This window comes from Lepus europaeus, chromosome 3 (genome assembly GCF_033115175.1).
Source record: "Lepus europaeus isolate LE1 chromosome 3, mLepTim1.pri, whole genome shotgun sequence".
NCBI classification, from domain to species: domain Eukaryota; kingdom Metazoa; phylum Chordata; class Mammalia; order Lagomorpha; family Leporidae; genus Lepus; species Lepus europaeus.
Genome location: NC_084829.1, coordinates 139,184,528 through 139,211,061, shown reverse-complemented (window position 1 = coordinate 139,211,061; position 26,534 = coordinate 139,184,528). Strand labels below are relative to the sequence as shown.

At 45.5% G+C, this 26,534-nt stretch overlaps 2 protein-coding genes across 6 annotated transcripts in view; both read right to left on the bottom strand.

The window, feature by feature from the left end:
• Positions 1-2,457, bottom strand: part of ECT2L (epithelial cell transforming 2 like) — a 133,418-nt gene extending 130,961 nt beyond the window's left edge. For both annotated transcript variants that reach the window (XM_062186833.1, XM_062186834.1), the window contains exon 1: positions 2,443-2,457. In XM_062186833.1, the coding sequence (XP_062042817.1) occupies positions 2,443-2,445 (3 nt within the window). In that variant the 5' untranslated portion in view covers positions 2,446-2,457. The remainder of the gene's footprint in view (positions 1-2,442) is intronic.
• CCDC28A (coiled-coil domain containing 28A) overlaps positions 1-26,534 on the bottom strand; it is a 39,349-nt gene that overhangs the window by 4,345 nt on the left and 8,470 nt on the right. The window contains exons 4-6 of one of the 4 annotated variants that reach the window (XM_062186837.1): positions 25,343-25,497; positions 21,754-21,776; positions 17,645-17,967 (exon numbers count right to left, since the gene is read on the bottom strand). In XM_062186837.1, coding sequence (XP_062042821.1) covers positions 17,937-17,967; positions 21,754-21,776; positions 25,343-25,497 — 209 coding nt within the window. In that variant the 3' untranslated portion in view covers positions 17,645-17,936. Of the gene's footprint in view, positions 1-17,644; positions 18,267-21,753; positions 21,777-25,342; positions 25,498-26,534 lie in introns of those variants that run through there. The other 3 variants (XM_062186836.1, XM_062186835.1, XM_062186838.1) reach the window with 3 other exon arrangements.

Genomic DNA, 26,534 nt, shown 5'->3' with positions numbered 1-26,534 from the left:
GCACTTTCCCCACCCCTGCTCCCTGTTAAGGGCCCTGTAATTGCCAATCAGGCAGATAGCTCCCGGGTGTGGCCCAGGCCCATTAGGACCACCTGGAAAGCTATCTTAGCTACGTGACCTTCAAGCTGATTGGGGAAGTATAGCAGCACCAATATCAGTTCTACCCTATAGAATCAGTGTTGCCCTGAATTAGTTATGCCGCTTCTGCCTGCCCTTTAAAAAGTGTGCCTGGTCATTAATAAAGCGGACCTGTTCACCGAAACTTGTCTCCGGCGCTTCTTGCGGAAGAATGCCGTCGCCCGACCATCCCGGCAGGTGGAGCCTCGCGGGTCGAGCTGGCAATAAATTAGTGAATAAACTTTGTTTAAAGGAGCAGGAGACGTTGGCACAAGAAAAGATAAATAAACTAAGGGAACACATGGATGAGTCTGGGACCAAATGCACACACACACACACACACGGGGCCTGTTATGACAAAGATGGCACTACAGAGCAGTGGGAAAGCGATGACTCCAGTCAGCAATGCATGGAGAAGAAGATCTGTCCAGGGGACCCCACTGACCCTCAGAATCATGGGAAATAGCAAACAGTTATGGTTTTGAATCAAAGTCAGTGATCACCAAAAAATTAAAATTGGTACCTAGAAATAGATATTGCACACCACAGCTTCAAGCATGGTGTTGAAGCTGCGACTGAGTGGAAGTGGAAAGGCCAGGGCGGTGAGAGGCTGATCTGGGGAGTCCAGGAGAGCAGTGACGTCACTATGCAGGCCAGAAGCGAGGCCTGAGTTACGCAGCAGTGGAAAGTTCCGTGACACCATTGCCTCCCTTACTGTGGGAGACAGGACATGCACCATTGAACTTAGAGACCTTCTAGAGAGTCCAAGCAGGATATAGAAGCACTGACGTGGGGCCCTTGCTGTGATGTTGTGGGTGTGGCCCCTGCCTGCTTTGCCAGCATCCCATGTGGGTGCTGGTTCAAGTCCTGGCTGCTCCACTTCCTATCCAGCTCCCTGATAATGTCCTGGGAAAGCAGTGGAGGATGGCCCAACTGCTTGGGCCCCTTCACCCTCGTGGGAGACCTGGAAGAAGCTCCTGGCTCCTGGCTTCGTATTGGCCCAGCTCCAGCCATTGCAGCCATTTGGGGAGTGAACCAGCAAATGGAAGATCTCTGTCTCTCTCTCTTTCTTCCAATCTCTCTGTATCTTAGCCTTTTAATAAATAAAATAAAAATATTTTTTAAAAAAGAAAAAAAAAATGTGGCTGCAAGACTCCTTGGTAAGGTCTTTGAACCATTTAGATACTACATGATAGACTCTCTTTTAGAAAATGAGAGTTTCAACCGGCGCCGCGGCTCACTAGGCTAGTTCTCCGCCTTGCGGCGCCGGCACACCGGGTTCTAGTCCTGGTCGGGGCACCGATCCTGTCCCGGTTGCCCCTCTTCCAGGCCAGCTCTCTGCTGTGGCCAGGGAGTGCAGTGGAAGATGGCCCAAGTCCTTGGGCCCTGCACCCCATGGGAGACCAGGATAAACACTTGGCTCCTGGCTTCGGATCAGCGCGGTGCGCCAGCCGCAGCGCGCTACCGCGGCGGCCATTGGAGGGTGAACCAACGGCAAAAGGAAGACCTGTCTCTCTCTTACTGTCCACTCTGCCTGTCAAAAAAAAAAAAAAAACAACAATAAAAGAAAATGAGAGTTTCTAAGACTGGTCAAATCTTTGCTCCAGAGCACCCTGATTCACAGCTCAAGGCAGAGAAGGGCCTAGCTCAAAGCTATGTAGATAGAGTTTTTGTGTAATGGAATGGACTACAATTAAATACACATAAAATCTGCAAAATTGTCAAGACAGTTGTTCTGGGGAAAGCATGATCAGCTACAAATAAGAGGGACTGAGAAAGTTTGGAATAGAAAAACCCTCTGAGCCACTACTGTAAGCTGAGGGTCTGGGGAGAGAAAAGTTGTTCACAGATCTCTAAGGTAAGAGTTACACACCAGGAGCTTCAGTTGCAATCACACTGAGGCAGATCCCAAGACCCTGGACTTCAAGCCTGATACTGTAATTGCACTTTGGAGGTCTTGGGACTGGGGTAAATGCATTCTGCATGATAAAGGCATCTGAATCATTGTAGCCAGAGGCTGGATGTGGCATATCGTCTGTATCTATGGCCAAGAACAGTTGCTCCCATTCCTATACACCCGTCCCATTAAGTGGCACCCGGAGGCCCGTGTTGTGGCACAGTGGGTTAAGCCACCACCTGCAATGCCAGCATCCCTTATGGGCACCGGAGTCTCAGCTGCTCCACTTCTGATCCAACTCCCTGCTAATGCACCTGGGAGAGCAGCAGCAGATGACCCAAGTTCTTGGGCCCTTGCACCCACACGGGAGAACTGGATGAAGCTCCTAGCTCCTGGCTCCAACCTGGCCCAGTCCTGGCCATTGCAGCCATTGGAAGTGAACCAATGGATGGAAGATCTCTCTCTGTCTCTCCTTCTCTGTAACTCTACCTTCCAAATAAGTAAAATAAATCTTAAAAAAAAAAATAAAGATAAGAAGTAGGGTCTGTGCTTCTCCTTCCCCTTGCATCTGCACTAGACTGACTTGTTTCAGCCAGTAAGAAGTCATGGAAGTGACGATGTGTGCCTTTTGGACATGGGCCTTCAGAAGACTGTGGCTTCCACTTGTGCACTATTGGGATCCATCTGCCACATAAATAAGCTTGGGCTAATGATCGGAGGCCACTGGGAGCGTTACAGGTTAAGTCATCCTACAACTATTTCTGCTACCCCAACCGAAACAATGAACGCATGAGTGAAGTCAGCACAGATATTTCGGTTCCACCCAAGCTCTCATGTGAATGCAACCATCTGAATCACTCTGGTCTACAATCCATGAAGTGGAGGAACTGCCCAGCTAGCTCTGCCTAACCCATCCAATCGTGAAAAAATAAGCAATGGTTCCAGCTACTAAATCTTGGGATAGTTTGTTATGCAGCACAGACTGACAAAGTCATGTGTTGGTGAACATTCAGAATTCTTTATGCTGGAGAAAGTACAAACTGGTGTTAAGTACTTTGAAAAACTCTTTGACAGGGTTTCTTGAAATTGAACCTGTGCATACACAGAAGTGGGCTAACATACATTGACATGAATATTCATAGCTGCACTGGATTGCTTCAGCTGGAAACAAGTACGCACCAACCACCAAATGAATAAGTATCACATATCCATTAAATAGAATACTATTCATCAAGTAAATGAATAATCTGCTGCTACACACAATAGGGATAAATACACACAGCACATTAAACAAAAGCTGAAAACAAAATAAAATTTTGTATGATTTAATTTACTCAACCTTCTACCACTATAGTGTTAAAAGTTAACATAGAGATTAGCTGTGGGGAGAAAAGAGAGAGTAATGATTTGGATGGGACTTGAAAAATGATTCTGGGTGCTTCTACAGATGAGAAATTAGACACACAAACCACAATATCTCTTGAGCCAAAAAATATTGCACCGAATCTGTAGATCAACTTGAGAGAATTAATCTCATCATTCTCCTGGGTCCTCTAATCCACGAATACGACCTATAGATCCATTTACTTAGGTCTTTAAAAGCATTTTTTAGCGGTGGGCATTTGGTGCAGAGGTTAAGATGCCACTTGGGATTCTCACCTCCCAAATCATAGTGCCTGAGTTTGGGTACCAGCACTCCTTCCAGTCAACTTCCTGCTAGAGCAGACTGTGGGAGAAGGGGTGATGGCTCAAGTGGTTGGCTCCCTGCTACCCACAAGGGAGACCTGGGTTGAATTCCTGGTTCCCAGCGTTAGTGGGCATTTTGAGAGTGAACCAGTAGATACAGGCACTTTCTCTTGCATGTACTCTCTTTCCCTCTCTCTCTGTTTTTCTCAAAGAAAAAAAGAAAAGAATTCTGGACTAAGACAAACATTTGTAGTGTCTCTACTCTTATTACATATCAATGAGACAGAAGTATATTTTAAAAGCTAATATGTTGGAAAGGCATGTATCATATCAGGGACAATTTTAGAAATGTGCTAAGGGGGCCAGTCCTGTGGCATTGTGGGTAAAGCTACCACCTGCAGTGCTGGCATCCTATATGCGTGCTGGTTTGAGTCTTAGCAGCTCTACTTCCGCTCCAGCTCTCTGCTATGGCCTGGGAAAGCAGTAGAAGATGGCCCAAGTGCTTGGGCCCCTGCACCTGTGTGGGAGATCTTGAAGAAGCTCCAGGCTCCTGGCTTTGGATCAGCCCAGCTCCGGCCATTGCAGCCATTTGAGGAGTGTACCAGCAGATGGAAGACCTCTCTCGCTCGCTCTCTCTCTCTCTCTCTCTCTCTCTCTGCCTCTCTGTGACTGTGGCTTTCAAATAAATAAATAAATCTTAAAAAAAAAGAAATGTTATAGGAGAGGCTGGCATTGTGGTGCAGTGGGTAAAGCCCCTGACTGTGATGTCAGCATCACAAGTCCCAGCTGCTCTACTTCCGATCCAGCTCCCTGCTAAAGTGCCTGGGAATGCAGTGGAAGATGGCCTAAGGACTTGGGTCCCTGCCACTCATGTGGAAGACTTCATGGAATTCCAGGCTCCTGGATTCAACCTGGGCCAGATCTGGCTATTGTGGCCATCTGGGGAGAGAACCAATGAATGAAAGATATATATATATATATATATATATATATATATATATATATATATATCTGCCTTTCAAATAGATAAATCTTAATTTAAAAAAAAAAAGGAAGAAAGAAGAAAGTAAGAAAGGTTATAGGAAGGTAGAATGGCCAAATGAGCCCCAGGTTTGGACCCAAACCTCAGTTTTACGAGTAATTTAGTATCTGAGACTCAGTTTGCTCAAGTGAAAAGCAAGACAGTGACATGTCTTGGCAAATGACATTATAATAATGTGTTGTTCAGATAAAAACCTCTTGGCAATGTGGGAAATTAAATGCCCCCTTCTGAATCAACACTAAATCAAAACAAATCCTTAGTTTCGTAAGATGCCCAGCTGCTGTACTGTGAAATCCCTCCAGGAGCCAACAAGGGATTTTTATTTAGCAAGTTCTCAAAATTGTTATCCTCTGTGTCAAAGGATTACTGTGTTATGCTAAGAGCTGAACACTACAAAAGAAAAAAAAATCTGTCTCCTGCTGGTGGACTTACACACATGAACATAGCACATTGTAGGTGTGCATATATGTGTACATACATTCACATATACATATATATTTCCACAGGATAATGACCACCATCTAAGACTATGCATTCAAACCAGAGAGACATGGCAGCCTAGCAATCACTACTTCTTTAATGGAATGACTTCTCACTCCAGCACTTTAATTCTCCAAAGAATAATTCCACAAGATAGTAACAGACATGTCTCCAGAGAACAGGATCTGTGATTAAATATTATTGGAAAGTGACTGCACAAGATTAAACATGTTTCTTTTTTGTAGGATGTTTTGGAAACTTTAATATGCTGATGTTCGTGGTGAATTTCCTCCAAGAGAAAAAAACAGCATTTTCCCTTGCTCATGGTTAAGTACAGCCCATCACAGCATGCATATCTGGTGTGGTTATCAATGTGTTTATCTCACACTGTGTAACAAAGAGCCCCCAAGCTCTGGGGCTTAAAATAACAAACACTGTTTATTCCATGATTTGTTTGAGCCAGGAGTCCAGGAAGCTTCATGGTCCTGATGTCAGCCGAGGCTGTGGGGATCCCAAAGCTGGACTGAGAGGCATTTACTTCCAAGCTCACATAAGGGGTTGCTGGCAGGATTCAGTTCCTCCCAGACTGTTGGAAGAAGGGCCTCTTTCCCCTGCTGGTTGTTGGTTGGAGGCTTCCCTCCCATGTCAGCTTCTCTGTAGCTTACTTAGATCACAAAATGCCAACTTACTCCTCCCCCATGTGAGCAAAAGAAAGCAGCCAAGATGGAAGGCGGAGTTCTTGTGTGGCATAATCTCGGAAATCACATGCCATCACTTTTAAAAAAATTTAAATATATTTCAAAGGCAAAAAGTCAGATAGAGATACAGACAGACAGAGATCTTCCAGGTGCTAGTTTACTTCCCAAATGTCAGCAACAGTCCAGGCTGGGCCAGGCTGGAGTCAGGGGCCCAGCTCTCCATGCAGGTCTCCTACGTGGGTAGCAGGGACCCAAGTGCTTGATCTACCATTGCTGCCTCCCAGGATACACCTTAGCAGGAAGTTAGAATTGAACTGGAGTCAGGACTTGAACTCAGGTTCTCCAATATGGGATGTGGGTGTCCCAAGCAGCATCCTATCCTAACCACTGTACCAAACGCCTGTACTCAATTTTTTTAAAGTCATTTATTTATTCAACTTTAGAGGCAACTAAACAGACAAACAGAGACAGTTCCCATCCATGGGCTCACTCCCCAAATGCCTACAATGGCCTAGGCCAAGCCAGGCCACGGCTGGGAGCCAGGAACTCAATCCAAGACTCCTGTATGGGTGGTAGGGACCCAACTACTTGAGCCTTCCCCTGCTGCCTCCTAGGGCACACATTAGCAAGAAGGTAGAATCAGGAGAGCACAGTTCACACTTGAACCCAGGCACTCCCATATGGGATGCAATATCCCAGGTGGTTTCTTTCTTTCTTTCTTTGAAAGGCAAAGTGATAGAGAGTGATAGGGAGACAGAGAGATCTTTTATCCATTGGTTCACTTCCCAAATGGTCACAACAGTTGGGACCAGGCCAGTCTGAAGCCAGGAGCCAGGAACTGCATCCAGGTCTCCCACTTGCGTGGCAGAAACTCAAGTATCTGAGCCATTATCCACTGCTTCCGAGGTGCATTAACCAGGAGCTGGATGGGAGGCAGAGTAGCCAGAACTCAAACTGGTACTTCGATATGGGATGCAGACACTGCAAGCTGTGGCCTTAACCCACTGTACCTACCCCAGGTGGTATATGAACGTTACACCAAACGTCCACCCTCCCTCACTTTGATCAGCCAGAACAAAGGAAGCCAACATGGTCAGCAGCGCATATCTGGCCCACCAGTTGTCTTTTTTTAAAGATTTATTTTATTATTATATTTGAAAACCAGAGTTAAACAGAGAAGGAGAGGCGGGGGGGGGGGTCTCCCATCCGATGGTTCACTCCCCAATTGGCTGCAACGGCTGGAGCTGCACCGATCTGAAGCCAGGAGCCAGGAGCTTCTTCTGGGTCTCCCATGTGGGTGCAGGGGCCCAAGCACTTGGGCCATCTTCTACTGCTTTCCCAGGCCAAAGGAGAGAGAGCTGGATCAGAAGTGGAGTAGCTGAGTCTCGAACCAGTGCCCATATGGGATGCTGGCACCGCAGGCAGCACCTTTATCCGCTACACCACAGACAGGCCCCAAACCAATTGTCTTTTTTAAGGTTTACAGGAGCACAAATAATCTCATGTGTTTATCTGCCATCAGATAGATAGGTAGATAGATGATTGATAGATAGATAGATAGATAGGCTTTTATACTACAACAGAACTGAGTAACTGAGAGAAAGCCCACCTGGCTCACAAAGCCAGAAATCTCTCTTGGCTTGACCTTGTCAGAAAAAGCTTCCCAGCCCTGCATCAGAAGCACGTCTAGCCCAGAGCAGCTGGGGCCACGGGGAGCCATTTTAGAAGTTGCCTACCAGATAACGCCCACCAGAGAGCAGGCTCTTGGCAAGCATTTGCTAAACGGGGAAATGAGTAGATGTTCATATTGCTGCACTTCCAGTGAGACTGTTCCACACTTCAGGTGTTGGAACTTAATGGCCAATGTCACGGTATTGAGGTGGGGCCTTGAGGAGGTGATGAGGTTGTGAGGTTTGGCCTCTTGTGATGCAACTATGGCCCTTATAAAAGGAGCTCACAAAGCCTTCCGCTGCCTGCTCCCTGGCCTTCCGCCATGTGAGGACATAGCCTGTCTTCCACTCAAGGCGCCATCTTGGAGGTGGAGAGCCGCCCTCAGCAGAAAACTGGTCATGGTGACCTTGGAGGTTCCAGCCTCCAGAACTGTGAGGACTCAGTTTCTCCTCTTTCCACATCACCTCGTCTCTGGTATTTTGTTATAGCAGCACAGAGGAACCACGACATAGACCTATCACCCTTCCAAAGCCGACAGCTGGAAAGCAAGTGACTCATTAAAAAAAATGTTTTTGCTACCAGGATTAAACAGTGGTGTCACAATGGGGGACCCTCTTACTGATAATTTCCATCATTATGTTAGACGAGTTCCGTGGGGAAAGCAGCTCAGAACTGGATCAATGTGTCGATCTGACAGATTACGCTTTTCACAGCATCAGCAAATTACACACAAAGGGGGAGGGAGGACATGTGGCTGCGGGCAATGGGGCGGGGTCTTCAGGCTCCACTCGGGGGCTGCGGGGGGATTCGCCTCCAAGGCCGAGGTGATGGAGCACCAACTGTGTAGTCGCGAGGCCATTGTGGGGCTGGAGAAAGCCATCGGCATCGCCATCACCATCCCCATAGCAGTTGCCAGCCATCGCCTTCACCGAGCAGCTCCGCGCGGTGGACACGGACAGGGTGGAGCCCATGGAGTCGCTCCTGGAGGACAGACTTCTACACTTGACATTCGACAATGCAGGGGAAGGCAATTGCGAGGAAGAACTCCTACAAAACTCCCATCACGGTGGGGAAGAGTATTTTGCACCCCGCCCCCACCACGAGTACTTTCCCTTCGCCAAAGCTGGATAAACAGAGCCCTTCCCGCACACAGCTGACTAGCTATTTTGGGAAGGGAGCAACACCCTGTGAACATGTGCAGGCAAGATGATGGAATTTTATTGTAAACACTAACGTCCCCATTTCCTTCAGTCACCTGGAAAAAGAAAAAGGATGCATTTCCTAATTGCCTCTTCTTTAGACAGAATTGGAAAAAGACTAAACCAAAATGAGCCAATGAGTTCCTGGTGTTGCTAACAGAAATACAAGAGCAGAAGTCGGCTGCCAAGGAAGTGGATCCAGTATTTCACTGATAGGCCTGTTCGGCATGGAAAACGTTATTCTCCTGAATCTCCCTCTAAAACAGACTGTCTTCCAAACTACATAAGTAACTGTTCTGTTTAGGTAACTGGAAGGCACAGCCCTTGATCACTGTGTGACAACTTTCATGGATCAAGCAGCTTTATCTCTATTAAACATAGCTTGAATTTGGAAAAAAAAAAAAAAAACGGAAAAAAAGGAAGTAGTTTAAGGTACTCACTGGAGATGAGAATTCCCTCTGGGACAAGAAGATGTATTATGAATTATGTTACCATAAGGCAGTTGCCAATATCTTCTAATAGTGAAAGAGATGATGTGTATAAAACCAAATTCTCATCCGGTTTTCAGCTTTTCTATGTGCCTTTTCTCAAAGCCATAATTCTGTCCCACAAAGTTCTTCCTTGATCTTTTTTTTAAAAAGATTTATTTATTTATTTGAAAGGCAGAACAAGAGAGAGGGAAAGAGAGATCTTTCATCTGCTTCCAGTGGCTACAACATCAGAGCTGGGCCAGGCCAAAGCCAGGAGCCAGGGGCTACATCCTAGTGTCCCACACGAGTGGCAGGGGCCCAAGTACTTGAGTCAGCATCTCCTGCCTTCCCAGGTGCGCTGGTAGGAAGCTGGCTCAGAAGTGGAGGTAGCTGGGACTCAAACCGGCACTCTGATAAGGGGTGTCCCAAGCTGTCCTTTAACTTGCTGTGCCACACACCCACCCACCTCGTTGAACCTTGGGAAATTTTCTCATCCTTCTACAAAGTGGGATGGTACTCCTTGAGAATCGGAGATCCCTCAGTCTCACAGCCCCATTTTTAACCCTGAACTGAAACTGCAGGGTAGATGAAGCAGACTGGAGGTCTTTAGGTTACCCACCTCTGTAAAATAAGGGCTCTAAATGTTTCTAGTTGCTTGCAAGAGGGGATTAACACAGGATACCCCATTAGGTGGCTCTTCTCACTTCTAACTGGAGCCAACAAACATACTAAGTAACAAAATCAACAGGGGCAGGGCAATGTGTAAAAAACGCTGTATTTGACATCTTCATTGTTGTTGGAGTGGCTGCTCTGGCTGGCACTGTGCTGGGAAATCTTTTCCCCATTCACCCTGGACAGTAGATTGCAGAGGAGAAAGGCAGGGTAAAGAAAATCATCTAAGGGGCAGGCGTCTTGGCACAGAGGGTAAGCCAGCAGTTGGGGCACCCATATCTCATATTGGAGTGCTGGTTCAAGTTCCAGCTTCCCTACTTCTGATCCAGCTTCCTGCTACTGTATCCTGGGAGGCAGTAGGTGATAGCTCAAGTCCTTGGGCCCCTACCACCTAGGAAGGAGACCCAGGTGGAATTCCAGGCTCCTGGCCTCCTGGCTTTGGCTTGGCCCAGCCCTGACTGTTGTGGACATTTGTGGAATGAAGGTATTTCTCTCCTCTCTTCCTATTTTTCTCTCTCTCAGGCTTTGAGTAGATAAAAATAAATAAACATTTTTTAAAAAATCATCCAAGCTCACAAGGGCAGTAATTGGCTGTCAAGTTTAAAAATTATACTGTATTTTTCCTACAGTGTGAGTGTAACTTGAATTGCATTGCATATAAGACTGGAATGGATTTATTTGGAAGTATAATTTATACTGGGTGGCATATAGATGAGGAACTTGGCAATTGCCACTGGCACTTCTACGCTTAGCAACAAAAAGAAAAAAATGGGAAAAGTCTGTTGTGACAGCCCATGAAACCATGACAAGAAAAAGTATATAAATATTGTTCTCTGCTCTTGTTCTTGACACAGAATTCCTAACATCTTTGTAGAAAGCGGTGCTAGGAGAATCTTTTCCTCTAACGCTTGGTCTTTGACCCTTCTTCCAGACCAACAGCCCCTAAGTCCCTCGGAATTTCCTAAGTGACAGCAATACCTTTTGCTCTAATTACAGCCTCAGGATGGGAGCTGGTGCCAGGAAATCCAACCATGTGATTAGAGGATTGGAACTTTCACCCCCACCCCACCGCACCTCCAGGGAGGGGAGAGGGAGTGAAGGTTGAGTTGGTCGCCAGTGGCCAATGATATAATCAGTCATGCCTATGTAATAAAAACCCAAAGAACAGGTCCCTGGGGCTTCAGCGTAGCTACACAGGTGCAGGATCTAGGAGCGTGGTGCACCTGGAGAGGGCGAGGGAGCTCAGCTCCTCTTCTCACATACCTGTCCCTAAGCATCTCTGCACCTAGCTAGTCATCTGTGACCTTGATCATGTCCTTTACAATAAAGTGTTTCCCTGAGTTCTGTGAGTCGCTCTAGTAGACGAATCAAATCCGAGGAGGAGGGGGTATGGTAAGCCAGGTTTATAGCCAGTAGTAGGTCATTAACACAAGTCAGAGCCAGGGACTCTGAGTTTGCATCTACAGGGGAGAGCAGTCTTGTGACACCGAACCCCTCACCTTTGGGGTCTGACACTAACTCCAGGTAGACAGTATCATGATGGAGAAGTTATAGGACACCCAGTTGGTGGCCCCTGGAGAACTGGCTGTTGGTGGGGAGAAATCCCCACGCATGCGTTGAGTGAATGTGTAAGAGTAGACAGGAAAATGTTTGGCCTTCTCCTCAGAACAACCAAAGCCAGGTGATAGGACAAGCCGGCTGGGCAGCTGCAGGTCCACACAGAGAGCTAACTCATCACTGGGAAAACCAAAAGAGCCCTGTTGTCAGTCAAGGTGACTTGGGACGCACTGGAGAAATGCAAACTTGTCTGGTCCTGCTGCACTGGAGCAGACAAAGCGACGAGAGAAACTCAAAACCAAACATGGTTCCTTGGCACAGAGGTACACGTGAGTACTTACGCAATGCGCACGTGTCAGTTGCGCAATGATTCGCTTATTTTATGCTCTAAAATTTAATGCCTTAATTGTGCCTCCCAAGAGGTTGTCTGGTTTCTAAACCTTGCAGAAAGCAACTGGAGCACAAGAAAAGTGAGTGTGATGAATGAAAACGCAGAAATGAAAGGGCGACTCCAGCCAAGCTGAATGTCCTACATTCAGAGCATGTGTAAATATGACTCATTTTGAACATAAGCCCATAGATCATTTCTGTTTATTACACCAGGAAACAAGGGATAGCATGGTTTGGAGGGAATCTGACTACATAGGTGCCGACAGAAAAATACCATGCCGTACTGGTACTTCCCAACGCTAGCTGTGTTCTCTGGCTTATTAGTTTAAAGCTTTAAAGTTAGAGCTAGAAGAAGCAAAATGCAACTGCCCTTTTGGAAATTCATTCAGGCAAAGGAGCCCATCATGGCTGCTCTGCAGTTTTCAAGTCCCCAACCCCTCTGGAACCGTTTTCAGCACATATTCTTTGAGGATTCCGAGGAGCACAATGTCAAGTTCCCGCAGAACAGAATGAGATGGGCTTGACCCGATTGCACGGGAGGTACTCAACTTTCACACACCAGATGGCCGGGGATTCTGCTCTGATACCAAAGGCAAATCGTAGTCATAGGCACAGCATCCATATTTTTAAAAAGACCAAGTATTTAAAAGCACCACTGTTTTGCTTATTGTATTCACCAAATCTTAACAGCTGTGACCCATAAGCATGACCTGTAGATTCTTTATGTGGCTTCTCCACTCCTCCCCACCCTTCTCTCACAGGACAGAGGGCGGCGACCGGCAGGAGGACAGAGGGAACTAGTGTGAGTCAGTTTGGAGTCCCATGAAGATCAGTTTCCCAAAGTGCCCATGAACTTCATTTCTACCCCACAGGAGTGCCCTGGAGGAAGCTGGAGTTTACTGGCCCCAGCCCAAGCCGAACCTGACCCCAAGCGTGCCTTAGCTTGCGTTTCTCCCCAGTTCCTGGGTTAACTATGCTTCTAAGAGCCTCCAAGGCTGTGAAGGGAGGGCCCATGGTCCCGCCTGGCACCGCTGGGGTCTCGGCGAGGCTGCCTGCGGATAAAGGGCGCGGCTAAGAAGCCAAGGGCTTTACCTCCGGGAAGCAGCCGGCACGGGGACAGCTGTCTCCTCTGGGGACCGCGCGGGGAAACGCGAGCGGGAGGAGCTCTGCAGGGCGGCGTGGGGACAGCCCCATCTCCATGGGGACCCACAACACCGACCGCAGCAGCCCCGCCCAGCGCTGCGCCCTGGGGGCTCACCTTGGCCGTCCGGGGGCGAGGGGGGGGGGCGGAAGCCGCGCCCCTCGGCCAGGCACGGGCCTCCGGCCGGCCTGGGGCCCCTGCTTGTCCAGCCCCCAGCTGCCCGCGGCGGGGGAGCGCGTCGGGGGTCACCGCATGTCCCCCGGCGCCAGGAAGCGCTGGGCAGAGGGCCGGACGCGAGGCTGCGGGACCCCCGGGAGCAAGGACACTCGCTATTAAGCCAGCATCTGGGGTTTCCTTTGGAAGCTATTTACTGTGCTCGGAAGTGCTCGGGAGTTAATACGAAGCCTTCTTACCCAGAGGGGTGTTGAGGGAAGGGAACTCGGGGCCATCCCGAGAGCGCTGAGTGGATGCCTCACGGGGCCGCCAAGTCCTCTGCTGCAAAGGCAGCTGCCCCCACTGCCGCTCTCCCACAGCCAACCCAGTCGTGTGAGAATAGCCAGCGATTTGGATAAGGTCTCATTTATTTGCAAAGGCAGAGAGATGGAGAGAGAGCTTGCATCCACTAGCCCATTCCCCAGATGCCTGCAACAGGCCCCGCTGGGGCCGCAGAAGCCAAGAGCCTGCAGATAATCCGAACTTCCCACGTGGGTGGCAGGCACCTAAGTACCAGAGCCATCATCTGCTGGCTTCCAGAGTGTGCATTAGCAGGAGACTGGAGTGGAAGCTTGGAGCTGGGACTTGAACCAGTCCCTAGGATACAGGATGCAGACAGCACCAACATAACCGCTGTGCCAGTCGCCTGCCCCAAGCGAGCAAACCAGAAAACCACTCATCTATTTCCTGTCTTTATGAATTTTAAAGACATAAAATTTCGATGGGAAAAGTGATAATTTCTTATTATCATTTTCATCTTTGGCAAGTATTCAGCAAAGTTTAATACTTATTGCCAATTTTAGCATTATATAGGAGGCACAAAAAAGCTTAAGATGGCCCAAGTGCTTGGGCCCCTGCCACCGCCATGGGAGATCCAAATGTTGTTTTGGGCTCCTGGTTTGGTCTGGCCCAGCACTCTCCTAGCCCCACATCCACCACTGTAGCCATTTAGGGATTGAACCAGCGGATGGTTCTATCTAATTCTGCCTTTCAAATAAATCTTTTTTAAAAAATCCCTTCCGAATTTGTTCTAATGGTTCTAGTCAAAATGCCTTTACTATTCACTGTGACGCCTTTAAGGCTTTTTTCAAGTGTAGGCAATAATTGTGGCTGTTGTTATAAAAAATCCAAACAACAATGTGAACAGAATCATCGATTTTTTGTAAATAAACATGTTTTAAGACTCTAGAACTATGAAGGATCTTCAAAAAACTTGGCCGGCACAATGGCTCAATAGGCTAATCCTCCGCCTTGCGGCGCCAGCACACGGGGTTCTAGTCCCGGTCGGGGTGCCAGATTCTATCCCGGTTGCCCCTCTTCCAGGCCAGCTCTCTGCTGTGGCCAGGGAGTGCAGTGGAGGATGGCCCAAGTGCTTGGGTCCTGCACCCCATGGGAGATCAGGAGAAGCACCTGGCTCCTGCCATCGGATCAGCACGGTGCGCTGGCCGCAGCGCGCCAGCTGCAGTGGCCATTGGAGGGTGAACCAACGGCAAAAAGGAAGACCTTTCTCTCTGTCTCTCTCTCACTGTCCACTCTGCCTGTCAAAAAAAAAAAAAAATTCATGGAAAATGTGCACTATGAACAAAACTGCAAGAATTTTAAAACTTTTCTTGCACCAAAATTTTTAAATTTCATTTTCCACAAACTTTCTGAAGCACCCTTGTATTTACAAAAATACGTTACATTATTTGCTCTGGTGGCAGGGTTTTTTTTTTTCCAGTAATCTAAAATTCAAACTTTTCTACAGTGGCTATGTAACATTTATGTACTAACACATTTTATTCTACTGAAGTTTTATTTTAACCCAGGCAACTTATTTTTTTCCTGCTGCCTTTAACATAATGTTTCAGGAGTGTTACAGACAATTAGGTAAGCTAAAATTACGTTACCTGTGACCCACATGGGGCCCTTAGACACAAAGGACAAAGGAAACAAGCAAGTGAGAGCAAGGTCACCTGATGCTCTCTGACCAGCCCGCAGGAAACAGCTTTTACTTTACTCCATCTCAAGCCCATCCAAGAAAAGCTGTCATGTAACAGATCTCTCGTCTCTCAACCCCAATGAGAAGTTTCAAATGTTAGATCTGATGCTCTGGTGACTAACTTTTTAAAAAAAGATTTATTTATTTGAAAGGAAGAGTTAGAGAAGGAGAGGTATGGGGTGAAGGGAGGAGAAAGAGAGAGAATGAATCTTCTACCCACTGGGTCACTGCCCAAATGGCCATAATGGTGGGGCTGGGATAGGCAGAAACCAGGAACCAGGAGCTTCGTCCGGGTATCCCACGTTGGTGCAGGGGCCCAAGGACTTGGGCCACCTTCTGCTCCTTGCCCAGGTGCATTAGCAGGGAGCTGGATCAAAGAGGAGCAGCTGGGACTCAAACCTGCACCCATATGGGATGCTGGGGTGCAGGTAACAGTTTAACTTGCTGTGCCAAAATACTGGCACTTACTTTATAATTTTTAAAAGGGGTAGTAAGAAGACCAGTTGGGGCAGTTGTTGTGCAGTGGTTAAACTGCCATTTTGCAATGCCAGTATCCCCTTATCATAGCACCCCAGTAAGTCTGTTTCCTATCCAGCTCCCTACTAACGTGCCTGGGAAGCAGCAGAAGGTGGCCCACCCACCTGGGAGACTCAGATGGAATTCCAGGCTCCTTGTTTCAGCCTGGCTCAGCCCTGGCTGTGGCAGTCATTTGGGGAGCGAAGCAGAAAATGTAAGATGTGTCTCTGTCCCTGCCTTTCAAAGAAATAAATCAATCTTTAAATGGGTGGGGTGGGGTGGGGGGGAGGACCAATTAGATAAAGTCAGAATGCCAAAAATGACTAAAACCAGGATTTAAAAATCTCATGGTCAACAGCCTCTTCAGCCCTTGTTAGGAGCTTGTTTTCCTGTGGCCTAAAGACAAGAAAACAGAGGCATGGGCATCTTCTACAAATACAGGTGACTGAGCTGTGAACAGATTAGCAAAACGTGGTATCTCCTTACAATGGAATACGATTGGGCCATAGAAAGAAATGAAATACTGACACTTGCAACAATGTGGCTGAACCTTGCAAACATAATGATAGTTAAAAGAAGCCAGTCACAAGAGACCACCATATTGAAAGAGTCCATTTGTATAAAATGTCTAGAATATGGGGCCAGCATTGTGGCTCCGCAGGTTAAGCCGCTGCCTTTGATGCTGGCATCCCATATGAGCGCCAGTTCATGTCTCAGCTGCTCCACTTCCAATCCAGCTCCCTGCTAATACACTTGGGAAAGCAGCTGAACATGGCCCAAGTGCTTGGGCCCCTGCTACCCACACAGGAGACCCAGATGGAGTTCTGGGCTCCTGGCTTCTGCTTGGCCTGGCCCCAGCCATTGCAGCCATCTGGGAATGGAAGACCTTTCTCTGTCTCTCCCTCTCTCTAACTCTGCCTTTCAAATAAATAAATAAATCTTTATAAACAAATAAATAAAATGTCTAGAATAGAAAATTCATAAAGACAGGAAGGAAATTGATAGTTGCCATGTGATTCTGGGTGATGATGACAATGTTCTAGAATTAGATGGTGGTAGTGGGCCCCCAACTTGATGAATCTACTAAAACCCACTGAATTATACACTGTAAAGGGGTAGATTTTATGACATATGAGTAATAAAGCTGTTTTTAAAAGGCGATGACCCAGGCATAGAAAGGCAAGCATCACTTACTCTCACCCATAATATGTAAAGGCTAGAAAAGCTGGTTTCACAGAAGGGGTCATCAGGGGGTGGAAAGGGTGGAGGAGAGGATGGAAGGACAGGCGCTGGATAACAGGACCCAAAACACACGTGGGAAGACTAAGTATTAGTGTTCTACAGCATGGGGGAGGGGCTACAGTTTACATGTTTTACAAAGAACTTGACAGAGAGGTTTTTGAAGGTTCCCAACACAGAGAAATCAGCCTAACTGGATCATTGTGTGTGTGTGTGTGTGTGTATATATATATATATATATACATATATATTATAAATCTGTAAATTTCAAAAAAGTTTTTTAATTGTAAAAGCTTATGAAGCTAACATCTGCGGCACACCACTGATGTCAGCCATTTTGCTAAACATCAATATGCACTTTTCCATTATACCCCAGAAAACCACTACCGATTGGTTATGAGCCTAATTTTCTAGATTAAAAATAAAAAATTCAACTTGAATAAATGTATTAGCACAAAGTTAATGGGCAGAACAGAGGCTGAAATCAAGCAGAAAGTAACTCTGAAGCCCCAGCTCTTTCATTACACCAATATTTAAATGTGCACAAGGTACAGCATTTGCAAGGAAGTTACAGAACCTCAGCTTTTATAAACACACACTTTGCTTTTGAGAACTGAGCCCTTGTGGTCCCAGAGAGAAGTCATATGTCACTCATCAAAAACAGATGGCAGAGACTAATTTAAAACGATCACTTTATTAAAAATAGCAAATCTCACAAATACTTATTCAACATTTTGTAGTCACTGGCCTTTGGAGAACACCCCAGCGTGTGTACCGATTGTCAGACGTAAACTGAAATGGGCTGCAGCAAGAAGCCTGGGCACCATCCACTGAGGCTCAACAACGGGCAGGCGGGGCGAGCTCAGGAAGGTTCGATCCTTCAGCCCTAGCAAGAACACTTAGCACGAGGCGCTTCAAGTATAACCCATAAGGCAACAATGGAAAGCACAGCAGCACAACCTTGGCATCACACTTCCTGATCAGGCCTCGAACAAGGCCTGGGCCTCCAGTTAAGGTGAATGACAGCGAGTCGAGTTTACTAAAAGCAGGATGTGAGAACAATCAGTGCACGTGCACATTAGTTACTTTAATTCGTTGTTGCGGAAGATGATTCTGCTACTGGGTTCAGCTGCAAAAGTAAAGACCGCTGCTTCTCTTCGAATCACAAGAAAGCAAACTGCACTTCATTTTAGCTGGTAGAAGCATTCGGAACATCTTGTGCATCTGCCAAGTGGAGTTTCTGACTGAATTCATCAGTTAAGAAGATCTTCATTCCATAATGAGTACTTTTAAATTTCTGCAAATTACACTCAGGAGAAAGAGGTATTTGAAAAAAGAATTTTTTGAAAAAAAAAAAAAGTATTCTGAAAAAAGAATATACTTAAAGGAAAATCTCCTGTGTTATTACTGGCACACTAGATGTGGTAAAAACAATTTTTTAAGATATTTAATTATAGTATGTTTAGAACAAGAGTAGACCAGGAGAAGCACCTGGCTCCTGGCTTTGGATCAGCGCGATGCGCTGGCCACAGCGGCCATTGGAGGGTGAACCAACGGCAAAAAGGAAGACCTTTCTCTCTGTCTCTCTCTCTCTCTCTCACTATCTACTCTGCCTGTCAAAAATTAAAAAAAAAAAAAAAAAAAAAAAAAAAGAACAAGAGTAAAAGGGAAAGAGCCAGAGAGCACTAGCTTCCATCTGCTGGTTCACTCCCCAAATGCCAGCAATGGCTAAAGCTAGGCTAGGTCAAAGCCAGCAGCCAGGAACTCAAATCAGGTATCCCACAGCGGGAGGCAAGGACCCAAACCTCCCAGGGTCTGCAATGGCAAAAAGCTGGTGTCAAGAGCCAGAGCTGTGAATGAAACCCAAGCACTGTGATGTGGGATGCAGGCAACTTAACTGGTAGGCTTAACACTCACTCCAGACTCTTTTTAACACTGCATTAAGACTACTATATTCCAGGTTCCAAACAGAGCACAGAATCATTTTTAAAGCAGCAACAGTTAAGTTTCATGGTAAAGAGTTAATTAGAGGCAAATAGGAGAAGACTTTTTGAAAATTCACTTGGGAAGGCAAAACAAAGCAATTTCTTTGCAAAAGGCCAAAAAGGAAACCATCACAGGCCTAACATTTTTTCTATAAACCTAATTATTGCTCAAGACTATTGAAAATAGTATGGAATTCATATTCTTAGCTTCCTTTTGCGTCACTGACTTTTGTTTTCCCCTTTCGCCTGTATTTATACACCTGCTCACTATTTTTAAAGGCCCAGTCTAAACAATGCTATGGACACATTGAGAGCAATTAAATCAAATGCTAGCAATAGGGACCAGCATTGTGGCATGCAGCAGGTTAAGCAGTTGACTGCAATGCCAACGTCCCATAGGAGCACCAGTTGGGAGTCCCGGATGCTCCACTTCCTTTATTTATTTATTTATTTATTTTTTTGACAGGCAGAGTGGATAGTGAGAGAGAGAGACAGAGAGAAAGGTCTTCCTTTTGCCGTTGGTTCACCCTCCAATGGCCGCTGCGGCCAGCACATCGCGCTGATCCAAAGCCAGGAGCCAGGTGCTTCTCCTGGTCTCCCATGCGGGTGCAGGGCCCAAGCACTTGGGCCATCCTCCTCCACTGCCTTCCCGGGCCATAGCAGAGAGCTGGCCTGGAAGAGGGGCAACCAGGATAGAATCCGGCGCCCCAACCGGGACTAGAACCTGGTGTGCCGGCGCCGCAAGGCAGAGGATTAGCCTGTTAAGCCACAGCGCCGGCCTCGGATGCTCCACTTCCAATCCAGCTCCCTACCAATGTGCCTGGAAAGGCAGAAGATGGCCCAAGTACATGGGCACCTGCCATCCATGAAGGAGACCTGGAAGGAGTTCCTGGCTCCTGGCTTCAGACTGGGGGGGGGGGGGGGGAGGGCAGCGCTGTGGTGTAGTGGGTAAAGCCACCGCTTGCAGTGCTGGCATCCCATATGGGTGCCAGTTTGAGTCCTGGAAGCTCCATTTCCGATCCAGCTCTCTGCTATGGCCTGGGAAAGCAGTAGAAGATGCCCCAAGTCCTTGGGCCCCTGTACCAACATGGGAACCCAGAAGCAGCTCCTGGCTTCAGATTGGTGCAGCTCCAGCCTTTGCAGTCAACTGAGGTGTGAATCAGCAGATGAAAGATCTCTCATCTCTCTGTCTCTGCCTCTCCTTGCTCTGTGTAAATCTGACCTTCAAATAAATAAATCTTTAAAAAAGAAAGAGATTGCATGCTGATGTCCAGGCTCAGTGGCAGAAAGTACCATGATTGATTAGCAATGTCTAATTGCTTGTCATGGCCAATGTCATGGTCAGTGAAGGGATTTTTAAATATTCTTGCCAATAAAGTGACACTGGCAGTGATGACACGGAGGACAATCAGGAGGGAAAAGCTTATGTACAAAGAGAACATTTATTACAGATGAGGAAACAAGGATTGTCAGACCTTGCTCAAGATTAGACAGCTGCTTACCAAGCATCCCAGAGTCTTGGCTTTTGTATCGCACCCCACTGCCTTGTTTATGGAGGAGAAAGTCCATCACAAGTGGAACTGGACAAGGTAGTGAAACATGTAAATGTTTAACAAAAACTCAGGGAAGAGGACAGAAGATACTTAGGTGTCATTCGTGTAGGAAGAATATAAAGCAAAGAAGGAACAGAATGAAAAGAATAAAGAACCAAGAACTACTCTAAGAAAAGCTCCTTGATTAATTCAAATCTTACCCCTTACTTAAGTCTTTCTTGATGACAACTTCTGATATTAATCTCTCCCCACAGTTTATGAGGCTTCTCAAAACCTTATTTTCTTCACTGCAAAATGGGGAGTATAACACCAACCACCTCCAAGGGTAGGCTCAAATACAGCAATGTGCGCATCCACCTCATCACTATGCCTGTTGTCATGTACACAAATACATGTTGAAGAGATCATAAATAACCACTCTAAACTGGAATGTCAAAATCTGAATACTCTACATGTGCCTTGGTTATTTTCTTTAGGCTAATCCTATAATACACTTTGTACACTAAATTACAAAAGTGTCATTTCACAAGCCAGGTAAACATCCCCTGAAGGCTGCATTTTAGTGATATCTAATTTTCAACTTTCTGTCCCTAAAATATCCCATGACATGACATTAAATTATAGTATATTTTTCCTGGATCCCCAACTCTCAGTTAGCCTCAGAATCTAAGAATTGAAAAAAAAAAATTAAATGTGCTTTAAAAACTCAAAACCAATACAAAGCAAAGGAGAACAAACCGTAAGTAAAGCTTCAGCATACAAAACAATGAGAAAATTCCATTTGGAAACCAAAGGGTAAGAGAGTTGGCCCCAGTAAAGAATACTGTATGTCTTTGTTCACACTGTCTAAAGAATACATTTTCCAGGAGCTGGTGCTGTGGCACAGTAGGTTAAGCATCCCATATGGGCACTAGTTCGAATCCCAGCTGTTCCACTTCCAATCCAGTTCCCTGCTGATGGCCTGGGAAAGCAGTAAAAGATGGCCCAAATGCTTGGGCTCCTGCACCCCTGTGGGAGACCCAGAAGAAGCTCCTGGCTCCTGGCTTCAGATCAGGCCAGCTCTAGCCATTACAGCCGTTTGGAGAGTGAGCCAGTGGATGGAGGACCTCTCTGCCTCTCCCTCTGTCTGAAACTCTGCCTCTCCAGTAAATAAATAAACTAAAAAAAAAAAAAATGAATACACCTTCCTAAAATGAGATTATTTATCAGAAATTATAACTTACAGTTCACAGTAGGCAAAGGATACATGGAAGAATTCAATTCTTCTAACTGTTAACATAAAGAAACAAATTTAAACTTTATAAGATAAACACAAATACATAATTGTAATTATGTTTTTAAAAATGTTTAGAAAATAATATTCTTTAGTATTTAATAATATTAAAGAAAAAACTTTCAAATAATTTCCAAGCTGAGAAATTCTTTATCAGAAATAATTATGATGCTGTTTTAGCAGTTATGTAACAACAACACGGGAATGATAACCAAATGATAAGAATGGAAATTTTAAAGATATTCCTCAAACCATAATCATAATAATCCCTAACTACAGTTTTAAAAAGAAAAATAACTGCCATTCCAATTATTGAAATATTTATAACCTTTATGGTTTATAAAAATATTTCACATCATTTGTTTTTCAGTATGAAATAGGATTTATCTCCCCTTACCTTAGTATGTTTGGGCTACTGTCACAAAACACCAAAAACTGTTGACTTACAAGCAATAGGAATCTGTTACAGTTATGGAGGCTGGGAAATCCAAGGTGCCAGCAGATTTGGTGTCCTGGCATTCTGTTCATAGGATGCTGCCTTTCCCTCCTCCCCCAGACTTATTTATTACAGAGTGACAGAAAGAGAGAGACAGAGAGAGAGAGAAAGAGACAGACCTTCCATTTGCTGGTTCATTCCCCAAATGGCTGCAGCAGCCAGGGTTGGGCCAGGCTCCATCAGAGTCTCCCACATGGGTGGGAGGAACTCAAGTACTTGAGCCACACTCCTTTGCTTCCCAGGCCCAGGATCAGAAGTGCAGCAGGCAGGACTTGAACCAGCACTCCCATAAGGGATACTGGAATGCAGGTGTGGTGGTTTAACCCACTGTGTCACAGTCACAACACCCCACTCCCCAGTCTCCCTGTGTGTTTGCATGATAGAATAAGAGGTCTTTCAATCCTTTCTTTTTAATATTTACTTATTTATTTATTTATTATTTATTTGAGAGACAATTACAAAGAAAGAGAGCCAGAGAGAGAGAGATAGATCTTACATCCACCAGTTCACTACCCAAATGGCCACAATGGCTGATCCAGGCCCAAAGCAGGAGCCCAAAACTCAGTCTGGGTCTCCCCTATGGGTGCCAGAGACCCAAATACTTGCTTCCTAGGGTACACATTGATAGTAAGCTAGGAGAGGAGCTAGGACTTGAACCCAGGGACTCTGATAAGGGAGTACACACTAGGCCAAATGCTACATCCTTGGGCCTCTTTTACAGGGGCACTAATCTCACTCTCTTACATCACCACTGGGGTGAGGGTTTTAACACAGGGCTTCTAGGAAGGCACGTTCAGACTGCTGCACCCCTATTTTACAGAAGGAAAAATCCAAGTCAGGGAAATGTTAACTAAATTAACCAAATACAACCCCTGGACTCAACAAAGGCTTTCTGATGTCAAAATCAGTGTTCTTTCACCATTTTATATAAAATATAAAACACGAACTGCTAAAAGGAAACACCTGCAAGACTAAACAAGACAGACTTGAAAAAAAAAAAAAAGAGCATAGCTTTGACATTTAAAAGCACGAATAAGGGACCAGCAGGCTGAGCCACAGAATCTGAGCACCAGAATCCATATAGGTAGTGGTTTGAGTCCCAGCTACTCTACTTACAATCCAGCTCCCTGCTAATGCCACTGAGAAGGCAGCAGAAGATGGCCCAAGTGCTTGGGCCCCTGCACCCTTGTGGGAGACCCAGAGGAAGCTCCTGGCTTCAGCCTGGCCCAGTGCTGGCCATTGCAGCCATTTGATTAGTGAACCCCAAATGGATGACCATCTGTCTCTCTAACTCTGCCTCTCAAATAAGTAAATAAATAAATAAATCTTTTTAAAAAAATAAAATAAAAAGGAGTGGCACTGTGGTATAGTAGGTGAAACTGTCACCTTCAGCGCCAGCATCCCATATGGGTGCCGGTTCAGGTCCCAGCTGCTCCTCTTCCCATCCAGCTGTCTGCTATGGCCTGGGAAGGCAGTGGAGGATGGCCTGAGTGCTTGGACCTCTGCACCCGTGTGGGAGACCTGGAGGAAACTCCTGGCTCCTGGCTTTGGATGGGCCCAGCTCTGGCCATTGCAACCATTTGGGGAGTGAACCAGCAGATGGAAGACCTTTCTGTCTCTCCCTCTCTTTGTCTGTAACTCTGCCTCTCAAATAAATAAATAGATAGATAAATTTTCAAAAAAAATAAAATAAGGACAATTTCTGTCACATTTACTTATTCACAAGATAGATAAAAGCAATAGAGATTAACCCTTTTTTGTCATGAGTGAAATGGAACGTAAACTAAAGTGTGCTGAATTCAATTTTTACTTATTTTTGTTTCATAAAGGATTTAAAGAGGAAAATTTAACCATTCTCAGTAAAAATGTGCACACATGGCTTTAGGAGCTGAACGTTTCAGTCCTCATCCCTAGCTTCTCAGAACGTGAGCGTATCTGGAGACAGGGCCTCTAAGGAGGTCAAGAGGGTGTGTCCTAACACAATGTGACCAGCATCTTGACCACTGGGCATCTGGGGAGAATTCCACGGAGGCGGACACAATGCGAATGTGGAAGATGGCCACCCATGAGGAAGGAGGGACGATCCTGCTGGCACCCCGATCTGCACCTGTTAGCCTCCAAAAGCTGAGAAAATAAATCGTTGTTATGGCACCCCCAGCTGACAAATACCTAACGCAAAGCACCAAGAACCATCAACACTAAATACCGTCTATAGGAAAAGCGAGTATCCACCACCTAAGGACTTCACACTATACATGTAGTATCCATAATATTTGTACATGTATCTATATATACATTATGTATAGAAGCAGATAGGTCCCTTTCAGATTTGCCAATATCCCTGGAATATGTGTTTAGATGTAAATACATGAATTTCCTTGGAATATATTTCTTTTTAGAAAAAGTACAAGGGGCCAGCACTATGCCGTAGTGCGTAAAGCTGCTGCCTACAGTGCGGACATCCCATAAGGGCATCAGTTCAAGTCCCAGCTGCTCCACTTTCGATCCAGCTCCCTGCTATGGCCTGGGAAAGCAGTAGAAGACAGTCCAAATCCCACATGAGAGACCCAAAATAAGCTCCTGGCTCCTGGCTTCGGATCAGCCAGCTCCGGCCACTGCTGTCATTTTGGGAGTAAACCAGTGGATGGGAGACCTCTCTTTCTCTCTCCTTGCCACTGTCTCCCTGTAACTCTGCCTTTCAAATAAATAAATCTTAAAAAAAAAAAAAAAGTAAAGTAGGTGAAACTTGACAACACTGCTTTAAGTCAGAGAATCCACATAGGGCACACCCTGTGCAATTCCATTTATCTGAAATGTCCAGGGTAGGCAAATCTGTAAAGTTGGAAGTAGTTTAGAGGTTAGTAGGGGATTAGGAGTGGGGGAACTGAGAGGTTTCTTTCTGGAGTGATGAAAATGCTCTGGAATTAGATAGTGGTCCCTGTACAATACTGAGTAAACTAAAAACACTGTATTATAGACTTTAAAATGATTAAAAAGGTGAATTCTGTTACTTGAATTTTTATGTAATAAAATCCAAAATTGTTTAAAGGAAAAAACGATACTCACATCAGACAGAAGCCTGTCCAGATTGGCATCACTGGCTGTTTTTCTCTTATCCTCAGGAAGTTCCTCTAGCTCCCCATAGAGCTCCAAATTCAAGCGAGCTAATTTCTCCTGCATTCCGCGAACATGTTCCATCTGTTCAATAGAACATTCATTTCCTGGAGAACATCCCAGAACATTAATAAAGATTAGGCCACATCAAACTAACAGCCTGCAGGGAAAACTTAAACTCGAGGTGCTTTCAAAGAAATCTGTTTTCTTTATGACTACATATTTTTTGTATTTAATTACAAATCGTATTTTTGACCAAGAAAACAATGGCCAACTGCCAAACTAAGAATTGACTTTGGGCACTAAAGAAAATCTTATAGGACAGATTAAAAAAAAAAAAAGTAAAAAGAATCCTTATATAAAAATATATTTTCTTCAAAAATAGGATCACATATAGAAGCAACAGTACCATCTAATCATTTACAACCTCACAACTGTTATTTGAATTGAGTGTTCCAACATTTTATAATAATCTGAAATGAAGATTCCTGGGGTAGGCATTTGACACAGCAGTTACAGATGCCACTTGGGAGGCCCACACTCCACATCGAAGTGCTTGGGTTCAAGTCCCAGCTCTGCTCCCAATTCTAGTTTCCTGCTGGTGCGCATGCTGGGAAGCAGCAAAAGATGACTCAAGTACTGAGTCCCTGCACCCACATGGGAGACCCCCCTCATGCCCCTATGAGTCTCCCCTGCAGTGTTGGGGGCTTCTGAGGAATGAACCAGCGGAATGAAGATGTCCTTCCGTCTTTCTTGCTGTCTCTAATCTGCCCTTCCACATTAAAAAGCATAAATTCAAAAATGAGAGTCTTGTAAGAATGTCAACCATGAATCATTTTGCCAAACAATTATATACTCTTTGAAGAAACAGAAATGAAAATATTTATGAAGTATGAAGAATGTTGGGAAACATGAGCAATACAATGTAATGTTTTGCATCATAAACTCAGCACTGCAAGATAATTTAATCACCAAAGGATGGATCTTACATGACTTACTGACCAGTACCCTCTGGTATCTGCCCAGAGCAACTAACTAATACCTATGTGACATCATACATTCTCATCCAGTTTATGTGCAGCCTTTGCAAACTCTCGATACTACAATTTTGCAGAAAACTTCCTTTTAGCCTAAAAGTTCCAGA